Raw genomic sequence first — 17,574 nt, forward strand, 5'->3', positions numbered from 1 at the left:
CGCCAGTGGAATACAAAATGCAAAACAAAGATAAACACCCATCAAAAAAAAAAACCTGTTGCTGTCAAGTTGATTTCGCCTCCTAGCAACCCTATAGGACGGGATAGAACTGACCCATAGAGTTTCCAAGGAGCACGTGGTGGGTTCAAACTGCTGACCTTTTGGTTAGCAGCTGTTGCACTTAACCACTCTACCACTGGGGTTTCCATGATAAACATACCCATAAGAAAAGGCACTAGAAATTGATAAAGTTGTTCATCTATTATTTAAAAAAAATTTTTTTATATTATCATGAAAGTAAAAACACAGAATTAAATTAGCATTGCTAACTCACAGACAAGGCTGTAGAATGAGAAACACTGACGAGTAGGATTGGTTTCTAATGACATAGCAAGGCAATTAATGTACTCCATGTTCTGTCCTTTCCTTGACTCTTCAGGCTCACCTGTGGGCACCTGCTGCTTCAACGTGTATTACCTAGTGTTATTGAACTCACCAGATTTCCCTGCCTCATGCTGTTTCAGTTCTTGGTGTGGCACAGTGGGTGGTTAAGTGCCTGGTTCCTAACCGAATGGTTGGTGGTTCAAACCCACCAGCCACTCTGTGGGAGAAGGATGTGGCAGTCTGTTTCCGTAAAGATTTACAACCTTAGAAACTCTATGGGGCACTTCTCTGTTCTGTAGGGTCGTTTGAGTCAAAATCGGAACTGGCAATGGTTTTTTTTTTTTTTTTGGTTGTTTTCACTTTTTGTACTTTATCTACATGGACATGGACATTTCTTTTTCGCCCCTCTCCCTCTTCTCTTCTTACCAATGTTCACAATCTAGCTTAGGTATCGTCTTTTCTGAAACAATTTCTGGAACCCCAGGTTAAAACGTTACCCTCCTCTGTGGGCTAAATTCACCCTTTTTTCATCTCTAGCCTATTGCTTCCTGTAGAATAAGGACTTGATTCATTCCCTGACTATACATACCGTAAGTTTCTTGAGAACAGGCATTGTACTGGTTGTACCTAGCACAGACCCTGGCACGTAGAAGTCACTTATTAAATATATAGTAAAACTAAAGTGAGCAGTTATCAATTAAAGGGCCATCTCTGGTAAGTACTTCCCCCCCTCAATACTTAGAGCTGAATATACTTTCAGAAAACATGGTATAATTGAAAAATATACTGGCATTATAATCAGAAGACTTGGGTTCACATCCTGACCTGTCGCTTGTTCTTGACTTCTTTGTCCTTATGTGTAATATGGGAATAAGTAATCTTCATCCCACACCATGTTTACAGGTATGCAGAGCCCTTGTACAATGTCCAGTACCTGGTACCTGAGTATATACTCAAATAATGTTAGTTTTTTTTTTTTTTTTCTTCCTACGTTCTTGCTTTACTTGCTTTTTATGGCTTTTGTTGTTGCTGGATGCCTTCAAGTTGATTCTGACTCACGGCAACCCCATGTGACAGAGTAGAACTTCCCCATAGGGTTTTCTTGGCTGTAATCATTAATGAAACAGATCTCCAGGTCCTAATCCCACATAACTGCTGGGTGAGTTCCAACCACCAACCTTTTGGTTGTAGTTAAGCACTTAACTGTTGCATCACCAGAGCTTAATTTTATGGCCTTTAGTGATTTGAAGTGATTGTTATTGCTAGTGGAGCTTCAAATCTATACATTTCTTTATTATGGTTAAAGATCCAGTATTAACTATTTTTCCTGGATTGAGCTTCAACATCACTATATAAAATAGATGACATGATCAGTCTTTCCTTTTCATCCGCATAGTTTACTTCACTTATTTTAACTATTTGTATTTGTTTAGAATATATTTCTTCTATTTTATTGCCATAGGCATGAGGAAACCTTTTCTTTGTTTTCATTACCTGGAGAAATCTGTTTTCTTCCCTCTCCTTGTGGTCTGTTTTCATTAGAAAGCATCTACTTTGAGAAGCATTTTCTTTGCCTACATTATTATTTCCTTTTCTTTCTGCTTTTAGATGGATATCAGAGAATGTAGCTTCAGTTCTTTGGATAGTACACATTAGGATTCACTGGTAATACAAAATTTTTTGTAGATTTTTGTCATGTGGAGTTCAGAAATAGGGAAAAATCCTCTAATCGGTTGGTTCTTAGTGTTTTAGGGTAGATCTGAAGGCAACTGACACAGTGTAGCTGATGTGGACAGGGGGAGAAAGGAATGAAAAGACTGTGGCTTGTTTATTATAAGGGGAAATGCCAACTGCAAAGTATTGAAGGAGCTCCTAAAGGAAAATTCTTAGTAATCAACACTTACTGCCACATGAAAATTCAGGCTAGATGGAAGAAAAAGCTTCACAGATAGGGGAATAGTCAAAGGATGAACTAAGCGACAAAGGGATGCTATCAATGTCACTAGAGACAAAGTATCTGAGTTACAGCTTAACATGGTGAGGATAGGAATAATGAAATCAATTTGTCAAAAAGCAGCAGGCACAAGTTGATGACCCATTAGAGATCACTATCATCACAAATTATTTTCTAGTTATGTACTTTCCAAAGACTGAAAGCAGTTGTGACACAAATGCTTTTGTATTAAGGCTGTACCTGTCACCCCCTGACCTATTTCACGTTCGGCCTACTCTGAATTAAATTCAAATTAACACTTTGGTGCCTTACGATGGAGAGATTAATGACTATTGGGAAACAATATTGAACTCTTGGAACCTTGGAAGAAATGCATTTGGTTTTCTGTTTACCCTGTTTGTCACAGTAATGGTGAATACCACTTATTACCTGGTAGCAAATAAAAGAGAACCTTAGAATCTTGTTTTCTAAGTTGGAAATAAAGTCTTTTGAGTGAGCAAATCTTGATGAACAGTTACAAGTTTACAGGTACTGACCTCAGACCCTTTTGTATCCATGGTACCTGCATTTGGGCCATGGTTAATGTTTATGACATTGCTAAAGGCTGAGCACTGTTTACAGCTTGGACAAAGTAAGAAGTAGGCAGAATTCCGCAATGTGTCCCTTTTCTAGATCTTTTATCCCATATATATATATATATATTTGTTTAAAAAAATGATTAGGTTTCTTACAAAATGTACATCTGATTTCGTAATTTTTGACTTGTTCTTATAGTCTTCATTGTAACTTCATATGGGAATACCAATATTCATTTATATTTCACATTGGTTCAAAAAGTTCTTTCTATGCCTTTGTGTCAGCAACTGTGTATGCAGAGTTACAACCCCAGCTCTCGAAGGCCTTGCGGTCTAGTGGTGGAGATTTATAAACAGATAATGCCAGTGCACCATGATAAGTGCTATGAAAGAAGGGTTATAAGACATGTGACAGTTCAGAAAGGAGGGAGCTTATTCTTTCTAGAGAGGTTTGGTGAAAATTTCACAAAATACATGACTTTTAGACTGAAATTTCAAAGGCAAGCAGAATTTTGCCTATAGAAAGTGGGGAGACAGGCATTACAAGTAGAGAAGGAGAGAGAGACGAGGGAAAAGAGAAAGAGGGATGAAGGAGGAGAGGAAGTTGTAGAGGAAGGAGGACTAGCAGGAGGAGGAAGCATGACATATCCTGTGAACACCATGTAATTCTGACTGCAACTTGGAGTTTATAATAAACATAATGCAGACCATTAGATTAGTGGGGCAAGTTGAAAATGATTTTTATAGCCATTTTAGCCATGCCAATAGGTATGTAGTCTGTCCAGGGGTGAAGCCACTGGATGTCTTTGATAAGTAGAAAGGTAAGATTTATTGCATGATTCCTTTTGTTGTTTTCATGAATTATCACATGTGATCCTCACAAAACCTCTAGGAAGTGGACATTATTATCTCAGTTTTGCCTTTAAGGAATCTGAAGGAAAGAGATTAAATAGCTGCCCAAGTTTAATGAGCTTGTCAGTGGCAGAGCTTAAATTCAAATCCATACACCATGATATCAGAACCCTCAAGCCTAAACACTACTTCAACAAGTAGTGTAGGCAAAACACCCGAAAGAAGATCTGAGTGTAGATCAGATGTCATTGGCCCACTTTTCTTTTTCAGGTCTCTTTGCATCAAAATACACCAGCAGCTGCAATTAACTGCAATCCTGTCAGCCTCCATGATGTTTCCCTTAGCCAGAAAGGTACTGCGCAGTCTTCAGCTTCGGAGCTTTCAGCAAATGATGGCAAGACAAAGCCACCAAAAGCACCTACCAGATTTTCATGACAAATATGGTGATGCTATACTAGCCAGTGGAGCAACATTCTGCTTTGTTGCATGGGTATTTGTAATCACACAGATTGGACTAAAATGGAACCTGTCCCCTGTGGGCAGAATCACCCCAAAGGAATGGAGGAAGTAACCATCACATCTGCTGTAATTCCAAATTGTTTCAAAACCAATTTGTTAGCTAAGCACTCTGCTACTCATTAAAATATGGCATTATTAAAGAAATAAAATATACTTGAAATCTTAAAAAAGTTGTTGCAAATAGTAATTATAGTACCTGGAAGCAAGGCAGTAGACGTGAGTATAGATCAAAGGGGATTATAAATAAAAAAATATATGAAAGTAGGTTTAATAAAGCACGTATTCTTTTGGCTTAATGATTTATACTGGGTATCTTCCAGTGGATATACACACATATGTACCTAACTAATTTAATTGGCTGGCAAATCTTACTGAATCTATGCTGAAAAAATATTCAGAATCTGACCATTTCTCATATCCTTCATCTTTCCCATCCTGGTCTGAATCATCCTACTCTCACTAGGATTGTTTTAAAACTTTCTACTGGTGTCCTTGCTTTTGTACTTGTCCATCCTCTAGCCCCCTGGCCCCTGCCCCCAACACACAAATGCACACTTGCAATCTTTATTCAGCATAGCAGCCAGAGTGATCATTTTAAAACATTAGTCTGATGATGTCATTCATCTTTCCAAAACCCAGTGACTCCCCATTTCACTCCAGAGTAAAAGCAAAAGTCTTAAGAGAGCTACACAGGCCTCCTAGATGCCACACTGGTCAGTTTCACTCCTGCATCAAAGATTTTCTATTTGATCTTCTGTCTTTTTGGAGTGCACTTCCTTCAGATTAAGAATGACTCATTCCCTCATACCTTTCAGATTTTGTTCACACATCACTTTTTCAATGAGACCATCTCTGATCATGCTTTTCAAATTGCTACCCCTGTACTTAACCTGGTAAGGAAGGAAGTCCACGCTTCACTGAAGGCATTGGCTAAAAACAAGGCTCCAGGAATTGGCAGAATACCAACTGAGATGTTTCAACAAACGGATGTAATGCTAGAAGTGCTCACTCATCTACGCCAAGAAATTTGAAAGACAGCTACCTGGCCAAGTGACAAAGAGATCCGTATTGGTGCTCATTCCGAAGAAAGGTGATCCAACAGAATGCAAAAATTATCAAGCAATATTATTAATATTGCATGCAAGTAAAGTTTTGCTGAAGGTCATTCAAGAGCTGTTACGGCAGTACATCAAGAGGGAGCTGCCAGAAATTCAGGCTAGATTCAGAAGAGGACATGGAACGAGGGATATCATTGCTGATGTCAGATGGATCTTGGCTGAAAGCAGAGACTACCAGAAAGATATTTACCTGTGTTTTATTATATTTATTTATTTTAATATGCAAAGTCTTTTGACGTGTGGATCATAACAAATTATGGATAACATGGAGAATGGGAATTTCAGAACACTGTGTCATGTGGACCCTGTACGTAGACCAAGAGACAGTCATTCAGACAGAACAAGGTGATACTGCATGGTTTAAAGTCAGGAAAGGTGTGCATCAGGGTTGTATACTTTCATCATACATATTCAATCTGTAAGCTGAGCAAATAATCAGAGAAGCTGGACTATATGAAGAACAGGGCATCAGGATTGCAAGAAGAGTCATTAACAACCTGCAATATGCAGATGATACAACCTTCCTTGCTGAAAGTGAAGAAGACTTGAAGTATGCTTACTGGTGAAGATCAAAGACTGAGCCTTCAGTATGGATTACTCCTCAACACAAAAAAAAAAACCATTGCCGTTGAGTTGATTCCAACTCATAGTGACCATACAGGACAGAGTAGAACTGTCCCATAGGGTTTCCAAGGAGCACCTGGTGAATTTGAACTGCTGTCCTTTTGGTTAGCAGCTGTAGCTCTTAACCACTATGCCACCAGGGTTTCCCCCCAACATAAAGAAAACAAAAATCCTCACAACTGGACCAGTAAGCAACATCATGAAAAACGGAAAAAAGACTGGAGTTGTTAAGGATTTCATTTTACTTGGATTCACAATCAACACCCATGGAAGCACCAGTCAAGACATCAAATGACATATTGTATTGGGCAAATCTGCTGTAAAAGATCTCTTTAAAGTGTTAAAAAGCAGAGATGTCACTTTGAGGAATAAGGTGTGTCTGACTCAAACCATGGTATTTTCAGTCACCTCATATGCATGCGAAACCTGGACAATGAATAAGGAAAAGACAGAAGAAAAATTGATGCCCTTGAATTATGGTGTTGGCAAAGAATATTGAATATACCGTGAACAGCCAGAAGAACGAACAAATCTGTCTTGGAAGAAGTACAGCCAAAATGCTTCTTAGAAGGAGAGGATGGCAAGACTTCATCCCATGTACTTCAAATGTGTTAGTAGGAGGGACCTGGAGAAGGACATCATGCTGGGTAAAGTAGAGAGTGAGTGAAAAAGAGGAAGACCCTCGGCAAGATAGATTGACAAAGTGGCTGCAAAAATGGGCTCAGCACAGCAGCGATTGTGAGAATGGGGCAGGACCATGCAGTGTTTTGTTGTACATAGGATTGGTATGAGTCAGAACTGAATTGAGGACACGTAACAGCAACAACAACCCTAACCTCACTTTCGCTATCTTACCACCTTGCCTTGTTTTACTTCATGTCACTTAACATCTTCTAAAATAACATATATTTTACTTTACCGGATCATTATCTGTCTGCAAAATTCAGTAAGAGCATAGGTTGTTGGTTTTTAATATTTACATTTATAATCACGTTATCCCTATAACAGGGCCTGATACATTAGACCTTCAGTAATTATTTGTTGAATTAATGAATGAAGGAGTGACTTTAAGTGATTCAGAATCCCTACTAATCTGAAAATAATTAATTTGTTTACCACTGTGGATTTGCAGTGATCATTGGATGGCATATTAGTTATCTATTGCTGTTTTACAAATTACACTGAAACTCAGTGGCTTAAAACAACTGACATTTATTATCTCAAAGTATCTGTGGGTCAGGAATCCAAGCATGGCTGAGCTGGGTGCCTCTGTCTTAGAATCTCACAATTCTACAGTCAAAATATCGACCAGGGCTACATTCAACTCAGTGGACAACTGCGGAGGACCCACTTCAAACTCACTGACATGGGTGTAGACTGTCCTTAGGTCTTCACTGAATTTTGACTGGAAACATCAGTTCCTTGTCGTATGCCTGTCTCCATAGGGCAGCTAACAATATAGCAGCCAGCATCCCTCAGATTAGAGAGTAGGAAGGCACCCAACACAGAAGCCATAGATTTTTTGTAACTTAATCTCGGAAGTGACATACCATCAAATCTACCTCATTCTGTTCGCTAGAAGGGAGTCACTAAATCACGCCAACAAGGGTGTGATTACCTGGAGGTGGGGATCATTGGGGGCTATCTTAAAGAATATCTGCCACTGGATGACCAACTTCAAGGTAAATATCCAGTCTCAAATTCAAATATATTATGCATTAATATCATAGTTCCGTAAATAAAGGATGTTGCATACATTTCCCCCATTTTTACTATGTGAAAGTTCCTCGAGGGTCCTTCCTAGGTGTAGACCATTGGTAGATAATATAGAGAATGAAATTTTCAGCTTTGCCAGCATCGGTAAATTATTCCACAAGTGATTAGTTTACCGACTTACCAGCCATGCTTACAAATTCCTCTTGTTCTAAATACAGGATCACTCTTACTGTTCCTCAGACATTTTAATATTTGCTACTTGAATGGTTGTGAAATAGTAACTCGTGTTTTAAATAGTAACTCGTGTTTTAATTTGTATTTCCCTGATTACTAATGAGGTTGAACATCTAGTGTTAAGTAATTTTTTTCTCTTGTGTGACTTTTCTGTTTGTGTCTTTAGTCATTTTTCTATTGGGTTGTCTTATTTATAGAAGTTCTTGTATATTCTGCATACTAATTGTATCAGTAAGGGTTTAATCAGAGAAGGAGAGCCTTTATGAGTAACATAGAATCAGGGATTAATTAAGGGAATTGGAACTATTGCATTTGTGGCAGTTGGTGCAAGGCTGTTTTCTTGCATCTGGTTTTTAAAAGGTTCTTAGTAAAGGAAGGAAGTGTGGAATGTGAAGTAGGGGAGAGCACAGACACACTAGAATTAGGAGGGATGAAATGGAGTCCTTAAGACAGTTTGAAACCTGTATCTGTTTCTCATTGTCCCTAACTATGATGACATGGATTACCTGCAGCAGAAATTGGTACTTTCACCATGAGGTGCACATTCACATGGCCCAGGACTCAAAATAGCTGCAGCAAAAAATCTGGTAGAAGTTTTTGTAAATACAGGCTCAGGCACTATTCCGCCCGAACAAAACAAGCCACTAGATCGCAACAGCATACAGAAGCTGTCACTGTGATGCTAGAGCAATGCTAACCCTACAAGTGTAAAATGGTTGATGCTTTATGTACACCTTTCCTGTCTCATACATTTTTCTCTTGTGATCAGCACTAAGCTGAAACCATAAAAGGAGGGATTTCTGGGAGAAAAATAGTCAAGCTTGCCTAGGTCGGTGGAATACAAAGCCACCATAATTCATTACTTGTCAATTTGGTATCAGTGTACGTCTTTTTCACCATGCCTATATTTCAAATAAACCTGTTACCTGTTGCTGTCGGGCCCATTCCAACTCATAGCCACCCAATAGGACAGAGAAGAGCTGCCCTATAGGGTTTACAAGGCTGTAACCTTTACAGAAGCAGACCGCCACATCTTTCTCCCACAGAGCAGCTGGTGGGTTCAAACTGCCAACCTTTTTGTTAGCAGCTGAGCGCTTAACCAGTGTGCTGTCAGGTCTCCTACTTCAAGTAAAGCCAGTAGTAAAAACATGCTTTCATCTAACATGATGCAACTTTCACTCAGAACACTGAAAATACACTAACCCTTTCCCTAAAAGAAAACAAAAAGTCCCTACCCATGGCAGTGTGACATCGTCAACTTCCAACATTGCTGTGTGCCCTAATGGATGAATTTCTTCCTTGAGAGCTGAGAGTTCTAGATCAGTGAAGTCCAAAGTCATGGGAACAGGGAATGAACATATGTCTAGTGGATTACTAGGAATAATAAATGAACCATTCCCATATCCATCTCTTCATTCCCAGACCTATGACCTTACAGGAAAAATACAGGAAGTTATAGGAGATTTAGCACCATATATTAGTTGTTTATTTAGAGCATTTCCAACATCCTGGAAGACATTACCTCAGCCTTGCAAGGTAGTGTTAGCCAACTGGTGTTGTAGCTAACTTTTCAAAAGGCCATTACTCCATTCTATCAGGCCACTTGGCCTCATAGTGATGGGAAACATGGTAGGACCAGTGATTCTGACAAGCATGAGCCCTTTGCTGCCCTTGACTTGCTGTAAAGTGAGTTTCTTCATCAAAATCAGTGCTATGTGGTATAAATGGTGGTGAATAAGGCACTTTATAAGTTAATGGCTGATGATATTAACGTAAACGTTACAGGGAGAGGAGGTAAATATGTATCTTTAAGTATGTATTCAAGTGAGAACAAAGTACTCCCTCTTCTGTGATGGAGGTGCCCAATGAAATCAACCTGGCACTGATGGCTGACTGGTCCCCCTGCAAATGGTGCTATATAAGGGCTCTGTGTTGGTCTCTACTGTTGTTAGGTTGGACATTCAGCAGTGGCTATAGGCAGAATAGCCTTGGTGAATGGAAGTCAGTACTGTTGAGCCCATACATCACCTCCATCCCTGCTGCCGGGGCCACTTTTTTCCTGCACCCACTGTGAAAATACAGGAAGGCTGGGAAAAGAAGCAGATAGCCCCAGAATGGGTTATCTTGTACACCTGATTATTAAAATCTTCCTCTATTATGTGATGCTATTTTGGTGCACATTTGTATGGGACTTGTATATATTTCCACTCTGCCCATTCACCAGATTCATTCCTAGACTCTTTGTCACCTATTTTCCAATAATGTTTCTTCCAAGTCCCTGACCATCCTGCCAAGCCATTAACTGGTACCTGTGATGCAGTGTAGAACTGTACCTCTGCCACCCTTTCTCCAAGGCAAAATTAACTACATGTGCTACTTTAAGTTCTGCCAACTGGGAAGATTTCCCTTCTCTTTCAGGGCCAATCTGGAATTAGACTGTATTGGTGTCCACTTTTAGATATGGCCAGTATAACTTATAGAACTAGATCTCAATTTTTTTCCTCTTTGATCAACAGGTAATAGGAAATTCCCCAGAGGGCCATAGATACAGACTGAGAGAGAGAAAAGCCAATGCAGCAGGAGTAGGGGCCATAAGCATCTGGGCCACATGCACGTGCAGCTCCCTGTGCCTTCAGGAATTTCTTGAGCTCAGTCTCCTGTGAACATATTCATTTGATGATGAAGGGCTGATATACAGGCCTAAATTTATTGTTTTATGGGTCAGACAACAGCCAATTCATGATGAGTAGTTCAGTTTGCATGGTAATTTGGCAGTCCTTGGCCAACAGTTCAGTTTCAGCTATGATCCAAAACAAACCAGAATCTATTTCCCAGAAGAATAGTTTTCTGTAGATGATAGCATAGTTTTGTTCCAAAATCTTTATAGTCTCCACTGATTCAGCTGTAGGTGTCAGACATGTACGTCCCCCTATAGATGCTCAACTAAAATAGCATCCTAAGTAGAGGAGAATTTTAATAATCAGATGACCTACTGTGGCTATCAGCCTCTTTACCCAGCCACCCTTGTGCTTTTACAATGGGTGCAGGAACAAAGTGGCCATGGCAGCAGGGATGGAGGTTACGTATGGCATCTATCTGGTAAAGATACTTCAGGCACCATTTGAATCTCCTGGGTCATGTAGCCTATTCTGCACAGCAATTTTTATGGGAATTGGACCTCTTCTTCCAAGTCCCTGACCATCCTGCCAAGCCATTAACTGGTACCTATGATGCAGTGTAGAACTATACTGCTGCCACCCTTTTTCCTGGAAGCAGAGCTCTTATTCTGGGCACCACTCAAATCTGGTAGCCTTTCAGGGACTTAGTAAATGCATCAGAGTGGCATAGTAATATAAGGTATGTATTGCCACACAAATGCAAAGAGCCCACTGGGCATTGTGTTCTTTTTGAGTCGTGGCTGGGGCCACACGCCCCAACTTGTTCTTCATTCTCAAATTTTTATCAAGTGTCAACTGTGTGCTATGCACCATTATGTAGATGTTGCATGGATGATTCATTTAATTCTTTAAAACAAAACAAAATACCCCTGAGGTGGATATCATCTCCATTTCACACCTGTAAATCCTGATTAGAGGTGGCATGAAACTTACACAGTTTATGAATAGTGAAGCCAGAATCCAAGCCCAGCTCTCAGATTTCAGAACCTGTTCTTTAACAAGCAGCCTTAACTCCCTGTCTTTCTCCCAGTTGAACAGGTTAGAAGTGCTGTACACGGATTCAACCTGGAGCTAAAGAAGATAGGGAGTCGTCATAGATTTCTATGAAAAACCATGGGAGTGAATAAGAATACTGAGAGAATGTGTCAGTGACGAAGTGGGGATAGCAAGTACCTGTGACATGTAACGAGTATTTATAAATGATAATTACTTTCTCACTTCACCCTGAATATTTTCTGATTTGAAATGAGGGATTGAAGTCTATCTTTTGGGTCTATGTATGTATATAAACCAAACCAAACCAAACCCATTGCCGTGGAGTTGATTCTAATCATAGCGACCCTATAGGACAGAGTAGAACCACCCCATAGGGTTTCCAAGGCTGTAAATCTTTACCTAAATAGACTGCCATATTTTTCTCTTGTGGAGCGACTGGTGGGTTTGAACCCCTGACCTTTCAGTTAGTAGCCAAGCACTTAAGCACTGCACCACCAGGGCTCCTGTGAGATCTGTAGGTGGCACGAATGGTTTCTACTGTACTACTAACCTAAAGGTTGGAGGTTCAAATTACCCCAGCAGTACCATGTTAGATTACATTAAGATTACAGCCAGGAAATCCCAATGGAGCGGTTCTACTCTGTAACACATGGGGTCACCGTGAGTCGAAATTGACTTGATGGCAAAGGGTTTGGTTTTGGTTTATATGTATGTACATACATATATGTGCTAACTACATACACACACATACTGTGTGTGTGTGTGTGTATATATATGTGTACGTACACATACAAAAACCAAACCTGTTGCTATTGAGTGAATTCCGTCCCATAGTGACCCTATAGAACAGAGTAGAACTGCCCCATAGGGTTTCCAAATAATGCCTGGTGGATTTGAACTGCCAACCTTTTGGTCAGCAGCTATAGCTCTTAGCCACTATGCCACCAGGGTTTCCATATATATTTATGCGTGTGTGTGTGTGTGTATATATGTATATGTGTGTGTATATACACACACAAACACAAACACACAGTAAAACCTATGAAAGCTGGAACATCTGTAAGGTGGAAACCTGTCAGAGAAGTAGAACTCAAATATTTTCCACTAAAACAAGTGATATGAAAGTGGTAAGACTGCCCCCTGTCAAAGGCAGAAAACCTGTGAGACCTGGAAAAACAAGGCAGTCCTGTGGATTTCCGGCCCTCACAGATTTCGTTGTATAGATATGTGAGAGAGAATACACAGACACATATATACATATATATTTATTCTTCCCTTTTTTTAAAATAAACTATCTTTTGGAGCAATTTTAGATTTGCAAAAAAAGTGTGCAGAAAGTGCAGAGATTCCCCATATGCCCTCCCTCCCCCTCTTCCCTACGTAACAATTTCCCATTATTAACGTTTTGGATTAGTGCGATATATTTGCCACAATTGATGAACCAATATTTAAGTTTTTATTTTAATTGCCTAGTTATTCTAAGGAACATCTCTATATTTGTATATCTGCTTACAATTATTATTTAATATTATGATATTAAAATTGTTAATCACTGCTTTCTTATAATCAAATTTTACCATTTCTAATAACCTTTCTCACTGGGAATTATATCCAGACCACACATAAAACATTGTTGCAAGTTATTTGTTGTTCTTCATGTATCTTAAAACTAACTTTTGAAAAAATTTATCACAGTATCAGTCAGGAAAACTATATTATAGTTATTAAAAAAATCTGACTTGACTGTTATTGAATGTATTTGCTTAGTTATATGCCTGCAGAAGGGGAGAACTCCATTTCGACAAATGTTCTCCCCTTACTGGAAAAACTGGGGCTACCTTTTGTAACTGGGCTGTGGATATTAAGTAAATATGGATATTAAGTGGAGAATGGATAATTACATTTTTATATAGCTATAAGTCCTGGTGGTGCAATGGTCAAGCGCTTGGCTGCAAACTGAAGGGTCAGAGGTTCGAACCCACCAGCTGTTCCATGGGAGAAAAGTTCTGGTGATTTGCTCCCATCAAGTTTTCAGCCTCGGAAACCCTACAGGGCAGTTCTACTCTGTCCTGTCGGGTCACTAGGAGTCAGAACCAATGCGATGGCACATGACAGCAGCACGGGCTCGTACAGTTATTAAGAATTAAGTGATTTTTTAAAGATTTGAAAATTCATAGTGATTCTGTAATGTTGATAAAGTGTTCATGTTCCCCTTTTATACCTATTTGGCATGGGTCGGTTGTGACATGGCAGCCATTTAAAGATGAAGAAAGAAATGGAATCCATATCTCTTGACTTGTGGTCTCTTGGGAATTTCACATGCTGTCTGAGCCAAGACAGTGCTGATCTTAGCCCAGGTGATGATGGTAAGTTGATAGACAAATGGCATGGCTGCATGCCACCTTCTGGGGGGATTGCTAAGTGAAAGAGTCACTCTGGAGAATTTAACCAAAGGCCTAGTGTCTGCTTGGTAAGTCTGATTTTTGTGCAGCCACTTTAAAGGGATTTGAATGTGAATTCCAATATTTACAAGTCCCTGCTTTGTGCTGCAGCCTTATAGATAAGTTAATAACCGTTGGATATATCTCTCCTGACCTGTCAAAAAACAATTATAAATCTTGGTCTCAAATCTGAGCAATGGCTGAAAGTATGTATTTCCATGTCACAGTCTTTTCACTTGTATCTTTAACAGATCTAATAAAAAATTGCTTTAAAGATGTGATGTAAGAAAAATGAAGAGGAGATTGTGTACCAATTAGTAACCATTGCTAAAAGAGGTTTGAACAATGAAATGTACCTCTTATTAGAGAAGTTTCTGCTAATTTTGCAAATTGTTTAAATATCATTTGTTAAAAGTACAGAAAACTGCATAGATGTACGACATACCTCATAAAATCTTGTCATGTTACTGCTTTGCAGTAACAGCAGTTGCCTTTCCTGGGGGGATGACATTAATTTGAACACTATCTCTTATTTTCCAATAATCTTTTACATTGTGAAAAAAAAAACCCTGCAACTTCATTTTCTTTCCCTATCTGGAAACCATAGAAACCAATGTAAAATTACAGCTAAGTGTTCGTCACTGGGCTGTCTCAAGCTGATCTCCATGGAAACATTTCACATGTTCCTGAAATGAAAGATCTTCCAATCAGACATATGACCATAACTGATGAGTGTCTGACAAATATAACAACAAGAAAGATGTATGTGGATATTTTATTAGATAATATGTGCAGGAGATTTTCAATACTAATTAAAAAATGAGAAAATTTAAATGGTAAATATGATGCCAGAATGAGAAAGTAAAATACAGTTTAAAAAGCAAAGTTGTCTGTTACTTCTTTAAAATATTGTTTTCTCTAGATTTTGGTATTAAAGACAGTTTCCTAAAATAGTATGCACTTTGGATTCAGAAAGACCTAGCTCTGTCCCTTAGCTATTCGACTCTTCTCTCCAGTTTTCTTATTATAAAGTTGAGGGAAATTTTACCTGATTGACAGAATTTTTTTGAAGATTAAATAAATTAAGATAAATGCCTAATAAGCGATTGTTGTTGTTGTTGTTAGGTGCTGTCGAGTCGGTTCTGACTCATGGCGACCCTGTGCACAACAAAACAAAGCACTGCCTGGTCCTGTGCCATCCTTACAATTGTTGTTATACTCGAGCTCATTGTTGCAGCACTGTGTCAATCCTCCTTGTTGAGGGTCTTCCTCTTTTCTGCTGACCCTGTACTCTGCCAAGCATGATGTCCTTCTCCAGGGACTCATCCCTCCTGACAATACGTCCAAAGTATGCAAGACACAGTCTTGCCATCCTTGCCTCTAAGGAGCATTCTGGCTGCGCTTCTTCCAAGAGAGATTTGTTTGTTCTTTTGGCAGTCCATGGTATATTCAATATTCTCTGCCAACACCACAATTCAAAGGCATCAACTCTTCTTCAGTCTTCCTTATTCATTGTCCAGCTTTCACATGCATATGATGTGGTTGAAAATACCATGGCTTGGGTCAGGCGCACCTTAGTCTTCAGGGTGACATCTTTGCTCTTCAACAGTTGGAAGAGGTGCTTTGCAGTAAATTTGCCCAATGCAATGCATCTTTTGATTTCTTGACTGCTGCTTCCACGGCTGTTGATTGTGGATCCAAGTAAAATGAAATCCTTGACAACTTCAGCCTTTTCTCCGTTTATCATGATGTTGCTCATTGGTCCAGTTGTGAAGATTTTTGTTCTCTTTATGTTGAGGTGCAATCCATACTGAAGGCTGTGGTCTTAGATCTTCACCAGTAAGTGCTTCAAGTCCTCTTCACTTTGAGAAAGCAAGGTCGTGTCATCTGCATAACGCAGGTTGTTAATGAGTCTTCCTCCAATCCTGATGCCCTGTTCTTCTTCATAGAGTCCAGCTTCTCATATTATTTGTTCAGCATACAGATTAAATAGATGTGGTGAAAGAACACAGCCCTAACGCACACCTTTCCTGACTTTAAACCAATCAGTATCCCCTTGTTCTGTACGAACAACTGCCTCTTGATCCATGTAAAGGTTCCTCATGAGCACAATTAAGTGTTCTGGAATTCCCATTCTTCCCATTGTTATCCATAATTTGTTGTTTTGGGAAAGAATAAGCAATTAGCAAGTTTTAATCTGGTAAAATGAATAAATGAGTGACATAAGCAATGATGATGATGATAATGATGGTGGCGATGATGACAATTTCAGCCTTTTAATGAATGATTACTAAGGGCTAGTATGTTTCCAGATGATAGAGACTAAATATGAATGCCACATTGTGTAATATGAAAGCTCAAACCATGATTTCGCCACAGGGTCGCAACGAGTTGGAATTGACTGAATGGCAATGGGTTTGAGTTTTTGGTTAGTACTAATTTAAAAATTGGATAATATCCAAAAATTTATCTCTAAGATTGTTGTTTGGAGCTAGGATCACATGAATGGGTCTAGGTAAGGGGGAACATCATAGTATAGGACTGGGCTCCGAAATAAGCCTGTAAGGTAAAATCATATTTTCAAAATTATCTGAAATTATGCATAAAATTCATTTTCATTTTAATGAGCCTTCTAGTACATATATGTGAAGTGTATAAAGGAATATACATTTGCCAGGAGATACACATGCCAAATGTAATTGTACAATAGACTCGCACAGAGTGTGAGGACATGCTTGTGTTGTGAAAGTACATCTGAGATAATACTTAGGAACGTACACACTCTTTGAATAGAATGACAGATGAAACTTTTTGCTATGTATAGCTTTTTCTGTCTCTTTGTCTCTTTTTTTTTGTTTTTCCTCTGTCGTTCGGTACCTATGCCCTCATCTCATATTCTCTCCCACCCTTCTCTCTGGCTTTTTTTGTCTCTCTGTCTCTGTTCATCTCTGTCTCCAATCTTATATAGTTGGTTTTGATTAAGTTAAATGCATATATGATGTGACTTCACTACATTTCCAGGAGAACAATATTAAAAATAAGCAGTTTTTAAACTTTTTCTTCTGTAACACAAGCTGAATGATGCATGTCTGACAAACTTCTATGGATGCATTCAAAATTTAATTAAAAAATAGAAAAACAAAATAGGAACACATATTTTTGCAGAATAAGAAGTCATGAAGGGACTTTAAGCATACATAACTACGTTGAAAATATAATTTCCCAAACAACTTTTAACTTTTAAGGAAATAACTAAAAAATCAAAAACTGCGTCATAAGTTATAATTACCTCAAGCATGTTAAAGCAGTTTACGTTTACAAAGATTGCTTACCTCACTTTTACATATACATAAGATGGCTTGTGGTTATGTCACAATTCCAAGCACATTATATTTGGCCCCACACCTTTCTCTCCCTCTCAGTGAAGCACATTCAAATGCTGGTATATGAGAGGGGCAGATAATAGGAATACCCTTGAATTCA

General features: G+C 38.9%; 1 protein-coding gene across 1 annotated transcript; it reads left to right on the forward strand.

Moving 5' to 3' along the window:
* Positions 1 to 3,261: 3,261 nt before the first annotated feature.
* Positions 3,262 to 4,336, forward strand: LOC100666763 (cytochrome c oxidase subunit 7B, mitochondrial). Its single transcript, XM_003415919.3, has one exon. The coding sequence runs from the start codon at positions 3,923 to 3,925 to the stop codon at positions 4,334 to 4,336; it is 414 nt and encodes a 137-aa protein (XP_003415967.3). The 5' UTR covers positions 3,262 to 3,922.
* Positions 4,337 to 17,574: the final 13,238 nt, after the last annotated feature.

The sequence above is a fragment of the Loxodonta africana genome, chromosome 5, assembly GCF_030014295.1.
Source record: "Loxodonta africana isolate mLoxAfr1 chromosome 5, mLoxAfr1.hap2, whole genome shotgun sequence".
NCBI lineage: Eukaryota > Metazoa > Chordata > Mammalia > Proboscidea > Elephantidae > Loxodonta > Loxodonta africana.

Coding starts and splice junctions, on each gene's coding strand:
- LOC100666763 (XM_003415919.3), top strand. CDS start 3,923: ATGATATCAGAACCCTCAAGCCTAAACACTACTTCAACAAGTAGTGTA.